Below are 21,143 nucleotides of genomic sequence, written 5' to 3'. Positions count from 1 at the left end.
CACTGAATGACTAACATGAAAAATAGAGTAAACCTATTCTTTGTTGTTCCCAAGACTAACTACTAGAACGACACGAAAGTTTTAAAACGAAAGTCAATTTCACTACTACTGGCAAAGCACTACAGAAGGAAAAAGTTAAGAGGTAAAGATAACAGTTTGGCTTTTTAATAAAACCTTGAGAGAGAAGATTAGGACTTAGAATATAAGCAGGAAGGGAATGAATTGAGATGCTTCTGGAAGAGCCAGCTTAAGAAAAAAGAACAGTGCTACGCTACTGAGGAAGGAAGCAACAGAGGAGTGTGTTTAATCAGGAAAATAATGAATTAAGTTTTGAATCATTTAAATCTGTAGAATCTCTGAGATACTTGTGTCTGTAGGTCGAGATTAGTATAGCCACATGTTGTGGGATTATTTAAACTGAGGTGATAAACAAAACTTTGGATGTTTTGAAATAAACCTTAGGGATATAAAATGAGAAGATAAGATGGCTAAGGTAGTTATTTCCACTATTAAGAGATACCACTGAATTAATTCAATACATGTGTGTATCTATAGATTATATATTTTTGAAGAGAAACAACTGTCACAGAAAAATCAGGAAAGAATAAGTAGCATTAGTGTTATTATTATGACAAGAGAACAGAGAATGTAGAATTAACTCTAACATCAAGAAAAAATATAGTGTCATGGTTACTAGCACTGGCTAACTTTTCCTACAGCGTTTAATTACCAAAAGACATAAAGTCAGGTCTAGTACTTCATCTGAATTTAGCTGATTTATAGATTTGGCCTAGAGTTCTGTCTTTACCTTGATACGATGTCTCAGTATATTTATGGTGTGTTTTTCATCATGAGCTACACAAAAAAAAAAGTAAACTTTTCAAGTTATATTAGTCTGAAATAGAAATGTTAACCTCTGGATTATAAAACACAATTAAAAGATTATTAAAATTGAACATTAAAAATCTTTCATGTGAATCATCAAAATATTTACCCAGTAATAAATATCTTAGGTTTATTTTTTCTGTGACCAATGATTTCAGAAATGAAGCAGGAAATCTGACATTTAAATAATAAGTCTATTCAAATAGGTTTCATAAATTATAACTTGTGATCATAGAAATAAAAATAAATACCAATGGAACATTTTATAATAGTAATTGCAATTAAAAAATAGATCAGTAGTCAAAAAGCCTACCTTAATTTCTCATTATGCATTAACCTCTTTTAAGAACAGGCTCTCAGCTGATAGCATAAACCTTAACTTAGATCACATATATGCTTGTTTGTGACACTAAAGTACTTTGAGGATTTAACTAAAGTTCAATAGGAAGTTAATTAAGCATGAACAGCAGAAAAAGTATAAATGACTGTATACGTGTATCAGTGACAGTACACTTGTAACTTTTCAGTAGTTGAGCTTCTGTAGCATACATGTGAGTACACAAAGCAGAAACATTACTTGCCTGAGTGATCTTAACTTTGTCAGAAACAGGCAGTTGGATGCCAGATGCCTCTTTTTCTTACAGTGTTTCATTGAACCTAACGAGTTCCTCTAATAAATTTTGGAAAAATTATGGGGTTAAGTCCAGCAAATGACATGATTTCGACATAGTGACCTCATTTATCACATTCTTTCCTCCAAAAATCTTGTTTAACAGTGATTAATGAAGTGTTTAAATATGTCCTATGTATTAAATTATTTAAATTGCTATTTTCCAAACTAAATAAAGAATAACATGAAAAAAAAAACGTACATTTGTCTAGTAAGTCCAATAGTTCCTGTTAACATAGCACTAAAAATTATATAAGATTAATTATATGCTCTTCAAGCAAACTGAATCACATTAGAGTGATTTAAAATAAAATATAAAAACCTATATATATTACGATGTATATTTACATATTAAATCTAAGAAAGCCAAATTAAATTACATAAAAAGTAACCTGAACGCCAAAGCAGAAAAAAATACATACATAAAAGATCTGAAAATCATTATTAAAGTTTTACACAACAAAAGACTTTTTTTGCTACACTAAATGTATAAAAAGAATACAACTTCAAGAATTCAATAGTATTACCAAAAAAATATGCCCCAAAAGACAAAAATATAATTCAGAAGAAATAATTAAGAGCCAAGAAGGCACTTCCAAAGGATGTTTTGACTATGATTTGTAAATCTGTGGGAATTATCCTAAAGTGAACTGAAATTTTTGCATGTGTGTAGTAATGAGTTTCATCAAATTTGGGATGTTTTCAGGACAATATTTCATCAAATATTCTTTCTGCCCCTTTCCTTCTCCTCTCCTCTGGGACTCCCAAATATGTATATTGGTTCACTTGATGGTGTCTCACAGGTCTCTCAGGTCCTCCTCACTTTTCTTCATTCTTTTTCATTCTGTACTTCATAATAAGATAACTGCAATGAACTTTTCTTCAAGTATGCTGATTCTTTCTTCTGTTAACTCAAATCTTCTTTAGAGACCCTCTAATGAACTTTATGTTTTAATTATTAAATTTTCAACTCCAGAATTTCTATTTGGTTCTTTTCTGTGTTTCTTATATTCTCTTTGGTGAGACATCACCCTCACACTTTTCTTTAGAAAAGGTTTCCTCTAATTATTTGAATGTATGTATAATAGCTGGTTTAAAGCATTGTCTAGTAAGTCCAACATCGGTGCTTCCTCAGGGGCAGTTTCTACTGACGGCTTTTATTCTCTACATGTGTTGGCCATACTTTCCTGTTTCTTTTCATGTTTCACATTTGTTTTTGTTGAAAACTAGACATTTTAAAACATATGTGTCAATCCTGGAACTCCCACCCCTCACATGGGGGATTGCTGTTTCTCTGTTTACTGACTCTCCTGAACTAATTCTAGAAAATCTATATTCCTAGTCACCTGCAGCCACTGAAATCTCTGCTCAGTGAGCATACTGGTCAGGTAATAACTGAATAGAGATTTCCGTTAGTGTCTTGAATCAGTAAATCTTTTACTCATTTCCAGAGGTTTTGTGTTAAGTCATGCTTTTAACATTTATACTATTTACAACTCTCATTTACCCTTCATTTCCTGCATGCCCAGAGCCTAAAGGTCAGACAGAGGTGAGTGATTAGAGCCTTCTCAGATCATTCCTGTACCTGAGTAAAGACCCAGGAATACAGACATCTCATTCTTAGATCTTCCTTTTAAGCTTTTTGGTAAGGCTGTTGTTACCATTTTAGGTGGCTGCAATGCTAAAAAAAAAATCATTGATAAAGCTCTGATCAGATTGAATAATAACAAGTCCAGTGAATAGAGCTTTACCAGAGGGAGATGCTGGTTAAATAGTGACAATGCTCTAAAATGGGACTTTCTAAAACTCTAAACCTCGTTGGCTGCTAGGCTGCTGGTTTTCACAGCTACCATGGTTGTCTGGCTGCTGGTTTTCAAGGCTATTGCAGAGCTGGGGAGAAGTGAATGGCAATAGGCATCACAAAGCTTGGCAATCTCAAGAAGATTCTACAGTTTTTCTTGATTTAATAATTTTTAGATTGTTGCCAGCCTTTGATTATTTTCCAGAGAACTAAAAAATTGATTTTGACCATTTTGTCACTGTTCTCACTGCTTTCATGGAGGGGCAGTTTTGGGCAGGTCCTTACTCCACTCTTCCAGAAGTCCTTCCTTTAAGTGATGTTTAAGATCCAAATTTTAGTATAGTTCCAATCTGTACATTTTAAATAAAATATCAAAAAGAAATGAAAAATTTTCATATAGTTTACAATTCTCTTGCCTTAGCTTGTTTGTATTTTTTCTCTTTTCTTTTCAAAGAAATAAAAACACTTTTCCTATTGAAATACATCATGCATTTCTGTAATGTAATGTAGGCAATCATTAACACTAATAATAAAATGTCAACATATGTGTCTAAACTTGAGCTGCAAAAAATGAAAACAACCAAACATCAATTAGATAAGCCACAAATTGCATATTATATATGATTGAGAGTTCAGATTTTGAAATTTAGATTGTTTGACTTTCAATCAAGACTTATTCATGCCTTGTGATGTAGCATGAGCCATTTTACTTTTCTCAGACTCATTATTTTATCTGTAAAGTGAGCATAATTAACTGTACACATACTATACAGTTGTTATGATTAAAGAACAAAATTCATGGTATCTAGTATAAAAAAATCTCATTATAAGTTTTTGAACTTGCTGCTGTCATTATAGATTTTACTGTTATCGTTATCATCACCACCATCATCATATCCTATAAGAAAATACAGAGCCCAACCATTCTCTCTAGTCGCTTCAATTCATGTCCCTTCCCTAGTTTTTGGCCCCTTTATCTGTAGACCAATGTATCCTACCCTAAAAGAACAACTTTGACCCCCACCTCCCTTTATATATCTAGCCCTTAAGCTATTCCGAGTATTTCTCCTTCCTTTCTGAAGGGAATATGTCATAATTGAAAGACCTTAGGAATGTAATCAAAATGATCAAAGTTCCATTTCTGGCTGCACAACTTACTAGTTTTCCATGTTACCTGGAAAAATTAGTTATACCTTCAGAGTTGCAGGAACTGCTCTTAAAATATGTAGATCTTAAATATGCTGTGAGGATTAAGAAACTTGTCAGGCTGTCACCTGCATTGTCCTTGTAGATTCAGCTTTCCAAAGATGTGCATAGATAGCTTAAAATTAACATATTTAGAAATGTTTCCTTCCCCAGGTTAGTAAAGTTTTCAGCCATTGCTTTTCAAATAAGAGTTCTACCCATTTCTTTTTCTCTTGTTCTGGGAGCTCTATAACGCAAAATGTTATTTGGCTTGGTGCTGTTCCATAAGTCCCTAATGTTATCTTCACGTTTTTTTCATTCATTTTTCTTTTTGCTGCTCGTATAGGGTTAGTTCCACTACCCTGTCTTCAAGTTAATTAATCCTTTCTTCTGCTTCATATATTGATATTGAACCCTTCTAGTGTATGCTTCAATTCAATTATTGTATTCTTCTACTCTATGACTTCTATTGGGTAGTTTCTTATATTTTTATTTTCTTTGAAGTTCTCACTGTGTTCATTCGTTCTCCTCCCCAATCTGATGAGCATTTTTATGAGCATTACTTTAAACTCTTTATGAGTTAAATCACTTATCTCCAATTCCTTAAGTTTTGTTTTTGACTGTTTTATCTTGTCTTTTCATTTGGAATATGTTCCTCCCTTTCTTCATTTTGCTTGATTCTCTGTGTCGGTTTCTGTACAATAGATAAAACAACCACCTCTCCTAGTCTTGAAGAAGTGGCCTCGTGTAGGAGACACACATTGTTCTTCAACCCTGTCCCAGCTCTCTGTCATCTCTCAAACCTTTGTGCTTGTCTAAGCAGTTTGTTTTATTTTTAATGGGTCCCAGTAGTTGAGGAGGTGCCAAGATTTGTCATCCCACCTCCATTTACAATTATAGCCCTTAAACTATTTGGGGTCTTTCTTCTTCCTTCCTGAAGTCAATATATCATAATGGAAAGAGCATGGGACTATAATCAAATAGACCAAAGTTCTAGTTCCACAACTTCTGGATTCTAGAAGAAGGATTTTAGCATCTACCTTCAGGCTAATTAGAAGCCAGAAGCTAAGGCAGCAGCTCTTAAAAGTGTGAGACTACAACTGTAAGCCATACTGGCCACTACATCCAGACAATCTGGCGGTGCCCCAGGAGCAGAAGTCACAAAAATAGGGGCTCCAGTCAAGTGTATAACCTCATTTCTTGGAGATACTGGTGAGCCAAAGAAAGGAAGAGGGATAGTGCCAAGATGGAATCCACAGCCTATGTTCCTGGAGAGCAGGTCTGCAGGCCACTGGATGTGTACAAAATTCAAGCCAAAGCACAAAGACAAACAGTCCTCCTTCACAGAAGCTCTGTGAAGTGTGCCTCAGTCTGTGTCTATACAGTGCCCTGGGGAGTGGTAGCCTGCCAAGACCTGCCTCTCCGATTGCCACAGTCCCATAGGACCTAGGAACGTAAGCCCTCCTGGCTATCAGAGTCAGGCAATCAAGGGGAATCCCGAAGGCAGCAGACAAAATTAAAGTGGAAGCAGGTGTTAAAACCAGGGTGCCAGACATCTGTAAAGCTCCCCTCCAGGAGACACTGGCACTCTGGAGAATGGCAGAGAGAGAGCCAGAAGTTAGTGCCACCCTAAGAGGTCTCTGGAAAAAATTAGTTAGCTCCTAAATGCATGTTTAATTAGAAGTCTGCCCCTCAGGCTGTAACCATGATGATTAGCTAATATGCCTCCTTCACAGAAATACAGAGTTCCTGGATATGCTGCTTTTACTGTGCCTTGGCAGTGGTAACTACTTAAGAATGCTTTCTCCATTAGTTAAAGTCCAGTGGGACTGACAAGCATAAGCCTCACTGGCCACCAGAGCCAGGAGATATAGAGGCATCCCTTGGGTGGCAGCCTCAAAAATCAGGGCACCAGATACACATGGACAAATTTCTCTAATTAAAAGATATAGAGTGGCTGAATGGGTAATAAAACAAAACCTACATATACACTGTCTACAAGAGACTCACATTAGATGAAAGACAAGACACAGACTTAAAGTGAAGGGATGGAAAAATTTAATACATGCAAATGGAAACCAAAAGAAAGCTGGAGAATAACTATAACTGCATGATACAAATAGACATTAAAACAAAGACTATAATAAAAGAAGGGCATTACATAATGATAGTGGGGTTGACCCATAAGAGAATTTAACATTTGTAAATATATATGCACTCAAATAAAAGAACTTGCTATCTTAGGCAAATATTAACAAACCTAAATAGAGACGTAGACAGCATAATAGTAGGGGATTTTAATACTCCAATTATATTGGTGGATAGATCATCCAGACAGAAAATAAGTAAAAAAACATGGCATTAAATGACACATCATCCCATAGACTTAATAGATATATTCATGACATCCCATCCCAATGCAACAGAATACACATTATTCTCAAGTGCACACAGAACTTTTTCCAGAATAGATCATGTGTTAGAGTGCCAAAAAAAAACAAAAACAAAAAAAAAACCTTAATAAATTTAAAAGGCTTGAAAAATTTCTGACCACAGTGGTTTATATAAAAAGAGAAATTAATTACATGAAGAAAACTGGAAAAGTCACAAAACTGTGGAGATTATACACTATGCTACTGAACAATGGGTCAAAGAAAGAATCGAAAGAAATTTAAAAAATACCTTGAGAAAAACAAAAATAAAAATTTAACATTCTGAAATTTGTAGTGTGCAGCAAAAGCAGTTCTAAGAGGTAAGTTCATAGCAATAAAGGCCTACATTAAGAAATAAGAAAATCTCAGATAAACAATCTAATTCTACATCTCAAGAAACAAAAAGAAAATATGAATGAAGCCCAAAGTCGGAAGAAGAAAGGCAATAATAAAGATAACGGCAAAAATAAAAACAGACTAAAACGACAATAGAAAAAAGAGTAATAAAACTAAGAGCTGTTTGAAAAGATAAAATTGACAAGCCTTTAGCTAGAGTCACCAAGAAAAAAGGAAAACACAAATAAAATCATAAATAAAGGCGATGTTAAAACTGGTAGGATCCTAAGAGACTACTATAAGCAACTGTCAGCCAATAAATTAAATAATTTAGAAGAAATGGATAATTCTAGAAATATACATTCTACCAAGACTAACTCAGGATAAAACAAAAAATATGAACAGACTGTTTACCTAGTAATAAGATTGAATAAGTAATCAAAAACCTCCCGACAAACGTTAAGTCCAGGGCTAAATAACTTTACTGGTGAATTCTATCAAATATTTAAAAAAGAATTAGTACCAATTTTTCTCAAATTCTTCCAAAGAATGTAAAAGGAGGGACCTCTTCCAAAATCATTTTATGAAGCTGGTATTAGGCTAAAAACAAAACCAGATAAGGATGCTACAAGAAAAGAAAATTACGGGTCAATATCCCTATTAAATGTAGATGCATAAATCTAATATTAGCAAATTGAATTCAACAATACATGAAAAAGATCATATTCCATGGACAAGTGGGATTTATTCCAGGGATGCAAGGATGGTTCAATCTGATAAAAACACATTAATAAAATGAAGAATAAAAATCATATGATCATCTCAATAGATGCAGAATAAGCAACTGACAAAACTCAACATCTATTTCTGATAAAAACTCTCAACAAAGAGAAGAGAATAGAGGAAATGTACCTCAACATAATAAAGGCCATAGATGACCAGCCCATGCCTAACATCACATACAAGGGTGAAAAGCTGAAAGCTTTTGATCTTAGATCAGGAACAAGACCAAGAAGCCCACTCTTACCACCACTATTCAACATAGTATAGGATGTTCTAGCCAGAGCAATCATGCAAGAAAAAGAAATAAAAGGCATCCAAATTGAAAAGGAAGCAGGAAAATTGTTACCATTTGAAGATGACATCATTATAAATAATATTATTTACATTATAATATAAATAATGTATACATGTAAGATATAAAAACTCTAAAGATTCCCATCAAAAATCTTTTAGAATAAACAAATTCAGTAAAGTTGCAGGATACAAAATCAACAGACAAACATCTGCTGTGTTTCTACATACTGATAATGAACTATTAGAAAGGGAAATTTAAAAAACAATCTCATTTTCAATATTAAAGAAAAAAAATACCTTGAAGTACATTTAGTCAAGGAGGTGAAAGGCTTATATGATGAAAACTGTAAGATATTAATGAAAAAAACTGAAGAACACATAAATAAAAAAAAAAATTTCCATGCTCATGAGTCAGAATCAATATTATAAAAGTGTCCATACTACTCAAAGCAATGGATAGATTCGGTGCAATCCCTTCAAAAATTCCAATGGCGTTTCTGACAGAAATAAAAGGAATAATCTGAAACTTTGTATAAAACCACAAAAGACCCTGAGTAGATGAAGCAATCTTAAGGAAGAACAAAGCTGGAGGTATCATATTCTCTGATTTCAAACTGTATTACAAAGCTTCAGTAATTAAAGCAGGATAGTATTGCCATAACAACAGATATATAGATCAATGGAACAGAATAGGGACCTCAAAATTAAACTCACACATGTATGATCAATTAGTTTACAACAAAGGAACCAAAAACATGTGAAGACAGTGTCTTCAATAAATTATGTTTGGAAAATTGGACAGCCACATGCAAAAGAACAAAACTTGTCCACTTGCTTATACCATACACAAAAAAATAACTCAAAATAAAAATTTTAACATAAGACCTGAAACATTAAAAATCTTAGGGAAAAAAACACAGGTGGTAAGTTTCTTGGCATAAGTCTTGGCAATAATTTTTTTAAATCTAACACAGAGTAAAAGCAACAGAAGCAAAAATAAACCAGTGAGACTGTATCAAACATTAAAAAAAAATACACAGCTAAAGAAATCTTCAACAAAATGAATAGGCATCCTACTAAATGGAAGAAAATATCTGCAAATCATATATTTGATGAGGGGCTAATATCTAAAATAAATAAAAACTCATACAACTCAAAATAAAAAACACAAACAATCTGATTACAAAATGGCCAATCTGAACAGACATTTTTCCAAAGAAGACACAGATGTACAACAAGTACATGAAAAGCTGTTCAACATCATTAATAATCAGGAAAATGGAAACGAAAACCACAGTAAGATATTGCCTCCCATCTGCCAGAATGATTATCTTCAGAAAGACAAAAAGTAAGTGCTGGTGAGGATGTGGGGAAAAGGGAGCCTGTGCACTGCTGGCGCAAATGTGAATTGGTGCTAGAACTACAACATGATCCAGAAATTCTATGGTTTTTTATCTGGAGAAAAAAAAACACTAATAAAAAATATCTGCACCACTTGTTCACCGAAGCATTATTTACAGTAGCCAAAATATGGAAACAACCTAAGCATCTATCAGCAAATAAATAAAGAAATGATGATATAGAGATATATCTATTATAGATATATAGAGAGAAAGATCTCTATATCTATATCTACATGTATACACACACACACACAATGGAATATCACTTAGCCATAAAAAAGAATGAACTCTTGCCATTTGCGACAACCTGGATGGACCTCAAGAGCATTATGCTAAGTGAGATAAGTCAGACAGAGGAAAATACTGTACGATCTTTCTTATATGTGGAATCTGAAATCAAAACAAATAAACACACACAAAAAAACAAGCTTATGGATACGGAGAACAGATTGGAGGGTGCCAGAGGCACGGTGGGTAGGAAGTGGGAGAAATGTATGAAGGGAGTCCAAAGGTAAAAGAAACAGAAGTAACACATCGAAAACGGAAGTCTTGGCTAGTGTCTTCCTCCATTGTTGTTCACTTTAATAAATGGCCATTTCATCATTTCAGTGTTTCACACCAGCCAGCCAGGTGTCATCCTTGAAAACTTTGCATACCCCATGCCCTATATCTAATCTTTACCACATCCTGTCAATTTTATCTCCAACATATGTTCTTGATTTACCTTTCTATCTCCACTGCCAACGCATCTCAGTCCTAAGCAACAGCATCTCTACCTAGACAGCAACGGCCTTCAATTGGTTTATCCAGTTTCCCTAGAAGTCCCCTCTAATCTATTCCCTCAGTGTATCCAGATTATAAACCGGATTATGATATTCGTAGTAGGCAGAATAATCCCGCCCCCCTCCATTAAGTCTATATCATAATTCCCAAATCCTGTGAACGGCACTTTACAGGGCCAAAAGGATATAAATGTAGGGGCTCTGAGATGAGGAGACTATCCTGGATTATCCAGGTGGGTTCAATTTTACCTCATGAATCCTTAGAAGCAGATTACCTTTCCTAACTCTATTCAGAGGAAGATGTGACTACAAAAGAACAGTCTGAAAGATGTACTGTTCCTTGTTTTAAAGATGGAGGAAGGAAGAAGGCCACAAGCTCAGGAATATTGATGGCCTTTAAAGCAGAAAAGGCAAGGACAGCAGAATCTCCTTGAGAGCCTCTAGAAAGGAATGTAACCTTGACGATGCCTTAATTTTAACCCAGCAAAATCCATGTTAGACTTCTGATCTACAGAGCTGTAAGATATTAAATTTATGTTGTTTTAGGCCAATAAGTCTGTGGTAATTTGATATGGCAGCAATAAAACACTAATATAATACCCCTCTGTTAATTTTAAAACCTGATCCTTAATACAGTTCACAGGCCCTATGTGATTGGTTCCTGCCTACCTATCTAGCTCATGGAATGCTTGCTTCACTTTCCCTTGGTTCTTCTGTTTACCCACAAATGTTCCCAAAGTATGCCAAGGGTATTCTCAGGACATGTGGCTAAATTTTCAGAAATGTGCCCCTACTGTCACCGTCCTTTTTCCCAAACTAACTGAATCCATCCTTTGGTTCCTAGCTTAAATCACTTATGTGATACCTTTCTTTATCCCAAATTAAATTAGGTTTCTTCTTTTGTACGTTCTCATAATAATCTGTACTTTTATTTCTTAGAATGTGACATAACTTCTAGTTATAAATTTGTGTGTGGTTTCTAAAAGAGTATCGCCCTTGCTAGAATGTCATTTTCATAAGGAAAAGGACTTTTTGCTCACTATTATATATAGTGATGTAATAGGAGGATGTAACAGGAAGCAAGGACGCAAGGACATAAGGGAGGGAGGAAGAGAGGAAGGTTTTTCTTGGTACTTTTAATAATACTAAAAGTAGATATTTAAGAGTTAAAGTTCTTAAAAATATTTGCTAGGAATAACTGGGAATGATTTTTACCTGTAAATAACTGAAATATATAACATATTCAACATCACTATCCAATATTAATTCTATAAATTTTATATTAACAATATTGTTTTAGAGTACTTGTAAAATAAATTATAATGTATTCATATTATAGATTACAAAGGATCCAGTAAAGATGATTCCAAAAGCAAAATAACAAATTTGCAATATTAAAAACCTAAATGTTAGATTATATGAATGTAGTAACTATTTAATAAATATTCATTTAATATTTTCAAGTATGCAATAAAAAACTGAGCAGTAAAAATATCTGTATATAAATTATTGGCATATCGTTGTTTCCTTAAGTACAATTCTCAAAGTAGAATTACTAGTCCAGGATTATGGATATTTTTATGCTATGTAAAGTAAACAGATTTAAACTCTCGCTTTTTAAAACTTTTCCCAATTTTCAAATTATGGTACATTTTTGTTTGAATATATATTTATTTGATTTTTTTTTAAATATGTTTTCCTTATTTGTAATGTGCATTGCCTTTTGTTAGCTGTTTGGTGTTTTCTATCTTTCTCCATTATTGTGATGTATTATTTTAATTGATCTGTAAGAGCTTTTTGGTCATTAAGTCTATTAACTTTTACTACATAAATATATAATTTTTTGTTTCCATTTCTTTTTAATGTTGTAAATATATTCAGATATGCAGCTATATAAAACTTTTATTTATTTAGTCATATATTTTACTTTATAATTCAGCCTTTGACATTATGATTTAAACATCTCTTTATAATAATTAATATTAATTTTAATTTTCTTGATTTATGTTGTTTCATTTTTATCTTTAAATTTGATACATGTGAAATGATTTGGCATAATGGGAGACAGGACATTAATTCTTTTCAAACGGTTACTCCATTTGATAATCCCCATATCATTTGCCAAATTATATTTCCTCTTCCATTTGATTAAATAAGTTATATTTATAAGATATAAAATGCTTGTGCAAATTCCAGCCTATTTACAGACTGCTTATGCCATATTCTATTCTTGTGCCAGTATCACATTCTCTTAATTATTTTATTTTCTGTGTTTTTTCCCCTGATTATAAATTGTTAGAGGAAAATATAACATATTTATAAGTGCACCTACATAGTCACTTTCTTCTTATTAAATCGAAAGTGAAACAATTAACATAAAACTCCTACAGCTTTCAGAACAAGCTATTAATAAAAGTTTTTCCTAGTTCCAGTTTTCACATGTTTATAATGAAATGCATTCATAGCAAACATTAATGCTCAACTTTTTAAAACACTGTTCGACTTGCTCACAAATATTTCTTACAAATATTTACCATATTTACTCTTAAGTACCATGCAAGGCACCAGGAACTACCTTCTCAAAGTATACATTCTAATAAACAAACAAATAAAATGCATTAGTGCAAGAAGAGAAATAAAGAGAATGCTGTGATAGAAAGCAGGGTGGTGAAGGACAGAGCTGCTCAGCCGCAAGTCAGGGGGCCCTCTGTGAGGAGGTGACCTTTAAGCAGACACTTGAAAAGTGAGTAAGCAATAATCATACAAAAAACAGGGAAAAGAGAGAGCCAAAACCAGAAACAAAATACAAATATCATGATACTGGAAATAGCTTAGAATGATTAAAGAACTAAAAGGTAGTTTGTAGCATAGTGAACGAATGGATAAATAATACAAGCTAAAGTTGGAAAAGCAGTCAGCAGTCAGATTATCAGAGACCCATATGACAGTTTACTCTAAATGCTACTAGAAAAATTTAAGTCCAAATGGGGTACAATCTCATTTAAATTTTAAAACAAATTTAGGTAAAACTGCAAAAAAAAAAAACAGAATATCAGTAAGAGGTGAGAAAAGCGCTTTCAAAGCATTTGTAGTATTCTAAGTAAATTAGAACTCTAGCAGTCTTCCCACTGTAAGTTTAGACATTTTAACTTTGTCGCCAAAATTATAGGAAGCTTTTACAAATTTTTTAAAAGAAAAATTATTATATTTGTTATAAAACATACACTTATTATTATATATGTTATAAAACATTTACAGCATGAATGTATTATATTAAGGTAAATATTTTATTACATTTTTATATTATACATCAATGTCATTTAAAAATTTTTCATCAGTAATAAATTAAATGACTAGAGAGACAAGAAGCCCAAAGAAGAAATTATGGCAATATTCTAGGAAGAGGTAAGACCTTGAACTGAGGAACTGTCAAAGACTATAAAGAAGAGAGAGGTCAGAGTGCTACTTCAGAAATTTTTAAAAGGATCACGGGGCTGAAAGAAAGGAATGAACAAAATCAGTTCATTCTTCAAGATCATTAAGTAATTATTAAGTGTTAAGATTATTAAGTAATTATTATTAAATAACGAAATGTGTCAAGAACAGTGTACTTTCAAGTTTCTTTTATTTTTGTATTTTGATATTTTCTGCCAATAAAAAAATATAATCACAATCCTTCTGTGTCTGTGAATGCTGCATTCTTTAAAAATACTTTACATGTATGACAAAGAAGCCAGTCCCATTAGTCTTTAGAGAGTGGATTCCAACTGGTTTCTTATCCGGTGAAAACACCAAGAGTTGACTTTGTACTTCTAATTATCAACAGAATTTTCTTCTAAATAACCATTGCATCCCTGTTTCCATATTATCACATAATGAAGAGAATAACAGTAAATTTACCACAAGAGCCTTAAAGTAATTTAACATTTTATCATACCACTAGGACCACCAGGTACTTCATCTAAAACTGTCTTTCTGACGAAGCTCCCTTGATGAAGAAAGTCATGCACTGATGGTCGGACGCGGCTCGTGACCTGAATGACTGCCACAGACTATCCTGCAGTCACTGCAGCTAAGCCTTTGGGACATGCGCCTACACAACACCAACTCCAAGGGCATTTAATCTAATTTAATCTTATCTACAGATTACACATTTCAGAGCTAGATAGGTTTGTGAGGAATAAACCTGAAAAGAAATTTTTCTTTCATTTTATCATGATGTTCAAAGGTTGCACATTTATAAAAAATATATATGAGTATTTATCAAGTTGCAACAAAAACAAAAAATACTTTACTGCTTTGTTTGTTCTATAATTGATCTTCTATATCAGTGTATTGGGCACTCTAAACTATGGTGTCATCTGGAGCTCAGGGTCCTCCCCAAACTCACTCCAGTTACTGGCCGAACTTTGTTCTTTGCTGTTGTAGGCTGAAGCCCCCGAGTTCCAGCTTTCTCACTGACTGTTAGCCACGCAACTGCTCTCAGGTCTTAGAGAGTGATGTTAGGCCTTTAACTTGTGATCATCTCCATCTTGGCCATGTCAAATCCCTCTCACACTTTGTTTCTCTGACTTTGTTCTGCAACCAGCCAGAGAAAACTCTCTGCCTTCACAGGGCTCCTGTGTTTGGGTTGGGACTACCTGCATAATCACCTTTTCTTGAAAGCAATCGCTGTATAGGACACAACCTAGTGACAGGAGTAAAATCCATCACATTCAGAGTCCCAGGAATTCTCTGGGGCATGCACGTGGGACATCTTGGGGAGGGGGCAGTGCGGGTGAAGGCTTTGACCCACACAATCCTGTGTTCCGCAGACGCTACTCTCCTATTAACTGTCCAGGAGATATCACTTCAGCTATTTAACTTCCCATTGGTTCTTTTAAAAAATCTTCCATTTTTCATTATGTTCCCTTTTTCTTTCAGACTGAAAACACATCTTGTACATATTTGTAACAGCTGTTTGAATGTCCTTATCCGATACATCTGCCATCTCTGTCCTTTCTGAATCAGTTTCTATTGATTAATTTTTATCTCCTGCTTATGCATCACACTTTTCTGCTTCTTTTCATGTTTAATAATTTTTTACTAAATGCTTAATTTTGAATTTTAGGTTGTTTGGTAGAGAAAGTGTTGCATTCTTTCAAAGAGAGGTGGAACATTGTTCTAATAGTAAGTTAAATAACTTATAGATCGGTTTGATGCTTTCAAGACTTGTTTTTAATAGTTTTTCTTATAAGTCTGGAGTTGCCTTCATTTTGGGCTAATTCATTCCCACTACGAAAGGGTAACTCTTCGGCTAGCTCCAGTGCACACGGTGCACAGTACCACACATGGGAGTCGGTATACTTAATTTGCAGATGATACATAAAGAAATGTGATGGAATACAAATATAAAAGCTACATTTTGCTCTCATTAGCCAGGTATAAATACAACATATCATATCTCCATGAAACCTGAGGTGTATACTTGTTTATGAACAACATCATTATGGATATTTATTGTATAACACGGTGCAATAAGAATACCCAAACAGGTCAGGAGATGAGGTCGATATTACCTTTGTAAAATGAGTGGGCAAAGCTCTGCTCAGGAATTAACTTGGCAAGGAATCCATGGTTCAAACTTGGATGAGGGATAGATGGTATAACCACAACTGTGGAAAAAATCATGGGATCAAATTTGAGCAAGCATGAAACAACCTGAAACACGGTCCACTGAAGGTACAAGACAACTCTAATCAATGCAACATGCAAACAGTACTAGCAATAAAGACTGCATCTCTTGGGGAAAGAAAGTAGTTATGCATTAAGAGAAAGGACACAATATATTTGTTAAGTAATTTTAGCAACATACACAGAGTCATACAAACACACAAAGTCAGAACTGGCTTTAGTAAACTGGCAATTCACTAAAATATTGCTCATTTTATACATATATAACTGATATGAGTGCATTAAAATGAAGAAAAGGAGTTGATTAAGATAATAGAATCTTAGTGTCATGTTTTAAATGGTCAAAAGACATAAACTGGAATGGTAGGATAATGTTTTGTCTGGAGAATAAAGTTGAAAGTATACTACAATGAATTATCATGTTTATGTGTTCACAGTAAATAGAGCATGCAACAGCAAAGTATTATAGCTAAAACATAATCCATATCACCACAACAGCAAAAAAGCTAAATGAGATACGATATGTTTATGGAAAACAAAATGCAGAGATTTGACCACTAATTTCTACTCACTTTAAAAAATATCAATTTTATTTACAGATCATAGATATTTATTTAGGAAAGGCAATTTTAAGTATAAATTAATCCAGTAGTACATGAAATGATCACTGGGTTATCAAGGTTAAGCTGCAAAAAACAGAGACACAACCTTGATATAAACACCTGGCAGGAAATGCAACTGATAGAAGGAATCTCGTGATATGACAGTATTAGTTGCCAGAAAATGTGTGTATCATTTTCAAGCAGAATAGGTAAAACTGATAATGCAAGATCTCCTACAACATGAGCAACTTCTGTAGATAAGTAAGATAACGTGGCCCAAGATGGTTCATTGTTGTCTACAAGTCTTTGATTTTAGTTGAAGCAACTCTGGCATAAAGTTTAGAATATATGTTTGCTTATTACGAATCTCCGATAGAATACTGATATTGAGTATTTAATACAGAATATTTTGAATACAGAATATACTGAATATAGAAATTGATAATTACATACTGAAATAACTACACAGCAGAAGAAAGAAAGCAGAAGAAAAGAAAAGGAAGGGAATGAGGAGGGAAGGGAAAAAAAAGAAAAAAAGGAATGCTGTCTCTGAACCCAGCTATGAAGATTTACATTTTGACTAATACTTAGTATTGACCTATAAGGACCTCTCCATTTCATGCTTTTAAAGGTTAAAAACATTACATATAAAATGAGTTGTTTACATATTGAATTATAGTACAGATGACTTTTATTACTAGATGGAAAATATTAAAACCAAATCTGCACTGATAAAAGAGAATATAACAATTACTATGGAAATATCATTCATATATCTCTGAGGAATTAAAGAATATTAAATTGGCATGTATATATCACATACTTGTAAATGTATGAGGTGATCATGAATAGGACTAGTTTAAATCGGATTGTAAAAGTGAAATAAAAAGGAGGTCAATGATGATGGAAATTCAAATTATTCAAGAAGTATTAAGTACCTGTACTTGTTGGTGAATTTATTTCTTGTCTGATGTTTCTCCCCGGTTGGCTCCCTGTTCTCACAGTCTCTCGCTGGGGTTCTAAGATGTCACGATACTTGGAAACCATCAGAACCGAAATGAAGTAAACCACAGCTAGGGCTAAGAACTGCGCCTGCTTGCTGTCATCCTGTGGAAAACGAAAGGCAGTTCTGACACTTAAAAAACTTTCAGTGAAAGTTCATAGAGCACAAGCAACTACTCTTACGTCATTTTCTTTATAGGAGCAAAATCTGACATTTAACTTTCATTAAAGCTTGCTAAATATACATAAGTTATTCAATAAGTATCATTTAAGTATAAGTAAAAAAACTCCAAGAATATATCATCTGAGTTATAGGATGAAATGCAATTTCAAAAAACAAGAATGTTAAAATTTTGATGAACGTGCGGCAAAATTTTATTCTTTGTCCCCTTCACCATTACTGTCCATTACTTTCAGAACTGAACGTCTGCAGATGGCACAGGCTGAAGAGAATAATTTAATGTGTCAATTAGAAAAACATAGAAGTTTTAATGTTATAACTAAAAAATGAATAGAATAAAATTACATTTGGAATACATTTACAATTCTAACATATTATTACCTGAGCAGGACTCTATATGAGTACAAAACAGGAAAGATATAAACAATGGAAGAGCAGAAAACATTAATTTTATACAAGCCTAATATGAGCTAGAAGGATGATTTGGTAACTTAAGAAAAAGCTAATGTAATCTCTGTCTACACAACAGATTATGAAGTGCAAGTCCCATTATTCTGCACTGGGAAAATAGCCACTAAAACTGCCAATATTGAGGCTCCTAATTTCAAAAGTTCAAGGACAATTGGAGTTCTTCCGGAGGAAAACAGCAAAATGGTAAAAGGTCTGAAAGAGATCAGCCTCCTTAGGCTAAAGATAACAGTTTTTAAAAAGTAGCTTGCAGTCTACCAGAGAAGATAACTTTATAATAAATATGCTTTGCAAAAAAATACAATGTACTGCATATTACATGACAGCCCTACCCAGAAAGCCTAGATAACCATCTTACAGGGAAAACCTGTTAAGAAGGCAAATTTACATAATAAGCCCTAATGCCACTTCCAAATTAGACCCTATCTAGGAAGCAAGTAGAAATTATCATTAAGGCATTTTCTGAGCTAGGTAAAAGTGATACTTCAAACCAAAACTGCAAGTAATTACTGTGCCCCACAAATATCAGGTAAAATTTAGTATCAGAGAAATAAAGAAAACAAACATGCATTAAAGTCTAGTAACTCCATCAGTGGTGCACTTTATTATTTCATTTAAACACAATGTGAACAAAGTTCAGAATTTATGTGCATGTGTCAGAAAAGAAAGCGAACAAGAAATATTTACTGATGATTTAATACCATGAAACAATTAGTACAGCTAATGGAGAAAAAATAAATTGAATATTATGAAATACGAATTTAGTATTTCATACTCTGTGGGTGATAGCTTTTCTAAAGATAGTTTCCTATGAAGTGTTTGAAATGCATACTCCTTTTTACAATGCTGATGGAATAAATATATAGAGAAGAGACAAAATCAAATACTTAACAGTTATTATAAAGGAAATGAGTACAATCAGACCAACAAAGATACTGACCAAGAACAAATTCAAACACAGCTCAAGCTGCAACAGCCCACACTACCCCCACAGCACTTTTATTTCCGCCAGTGGAAACTTCGTACCAGTCAGTCAGAAGGCATTCAACAAGTATGTGTGGAATGAGTGAATGCCAGCTACAAAGTTGCAGAGCTACGAATAACAGACACTGTGAATTGTCCTCCCCAAGTTAAAATCTCCCTTATATATGGCATGAAAACAGCTGCCTTTTCTCTTCAAATCCAGATCTGTAAACTAATTGTGATGCTTGTTCCCAGTATTGTCTTTGAAAACGAAAATGAACAATGTACAGAAGCTAAACATCTGGAGAACAACTAAATTTTACACAAATTAATTGCCTTGCCTAGGTATTTTATTGTTATGAAAACAAAAACTTTATTATGTTTCTCCCATCTGCTTAAGAAATGGGGCTTTCCACTATTCAATCTTGAACCAGTAACATAATTAGTTTATTTCAAAATCCTTTAAAATTGTTAATGCTTCAACCAAGATGTTGAAAACTTTCCAATTCAGTTTCTAAGAATTAAAATTACTTCTGTTTATGGATACAGGTGACCTAGGATAATCCAAGCTCTTGAGAAAGAGAGAAGCATAATGAATTTCCTTTCAAATTTTGGCTTACTGGGAAACACTGAAAACAAAGTTTTTGTTATTTAAAGCCGCATTTTTTTTAACCACATAGCAAATTTTGCCACACATCTTCTACCAGAAATTACAGTTCATATGAATTTAAATAAGCAATGTCTTCATCACAGAAAACAAATAAGAAAAGAATTCATTCTTTGATGTTTTATCAAATTTTCCTCCTGCCACTACAGCTAGTATGTACCTTCTTACAGTGTCAGCAAAACTCAGAAATCCTTGAAAACCATTAAAATTCTCAATCTCTAAATTTAAGAATACGGTAATATGAGCTTATATGTGTGTCTGTGTATGTGCTCATACCAAGAAAATTATAGACTTAAAAGGTAAAACAGCTGACAAAGACTACAGAGAAAAAAAGAAACAATTTTATACTCCAAGGTTTTATTCTATTAATATACCTCCATACATATATACAGATACATTACATATTATATATAATATAAATACACTTTTTCTTAAGAACCTAACTTTTACCCATTTGTTTTTGAAATTAAGGAAACTAAAAATGACTATTGATTCATGAAAATTTCAAAAGTCATGAAGAATTCTTAGCATAACATCTACAATTAACTCTAAAACATGTCATTTGTAAAACATTTTGAAATTTCAAAGATTATTGAAAACTGAGGAAAAAAGTGTTTCTTATAATCTATGAAATTTGGTGAAAGAAAAAGAGAATGCTTTCAAAAGATCTACTTTGGGATTCTGACTCTCCCTTGTACTAGGGATGTGATCTTAATGTTTCTGAGTCTTGACTACCTTTTAAGCCTTAAATGGAGCTTAGGATAATATACACTTAGTGTCTGAAACACACTATATCTCAGTGAACACAAGTTATGTTGTCTTGATGATATTTGTAAGATACACATGGGATCACTTAATTCCCCACAGGACAAAAGGTTAGCGCCACTGCTTGGTTATCCAATATATTTACAAAACATCTAAAAATCTTAGAGAAATTATAATCCACCTTAATTCTACATAACATTAGGTTATGTAGAATTTACTAACAATTTAAACACTGTCACAATTAACATAAA

At 33.3% G+C, this 21,143-nt stretch overlaps 1 protein-coding gene across 16 annotated transcripts in view; it reads right to left on the bottom strand.

Annotated features, from left to right (window-relative positions):
• Positions 1-21,143, bottom strand: part of NBEA (neurobeachin) — a 611,133-nt gene that overhangs the window by 387,042 nt on the left and 202,948 nt on the right. For 14 of the 16 annotated variants that reach the window (XM_036228295.1, XM_036228296.1, XM_036228291.1 and 11 more), the window contains 2 exons: positions 17,785-17,953; positions 16,130-16,225 (listed from right to left, as the gene is read on the bottom strand). In XM_036228295.1, the coding sequence (XP_036084188.1) occupies positions 16,130-16,225; positions 17,785-17,953 (265 nt within the window). The remainder of the gene's footprint in view (positions 1-16,129; positions 16,226-17,784; positions 17,954-21,143) is intronic. The other 2 variants (XM_036228300.1, XM_016151080.2) reach the window with 1 other exon arrangement.

The sequence above is a fragment of the Rousettus aegyptiacus genome, unplaced genomic scaffold (genome assembly GCF_014176215.1).
Source record: "Rousettus aegyptiacus isolate mRouAeg1 unplaced genomic scaffold, mRouAeg1.p scaffold_m13_p_11, whole genome shotgun sequence".
NCBI lineage: Eukaryota > Metazoa > Chordata > Mammalia > Chiroptera > Pteropodidae > Rousettus > Rousettus aegyptiacus.
Note: the sequence above shows the minus strand (reverse complement) of the source record. Positions and strands in the feature narration are given on the sequence as shown.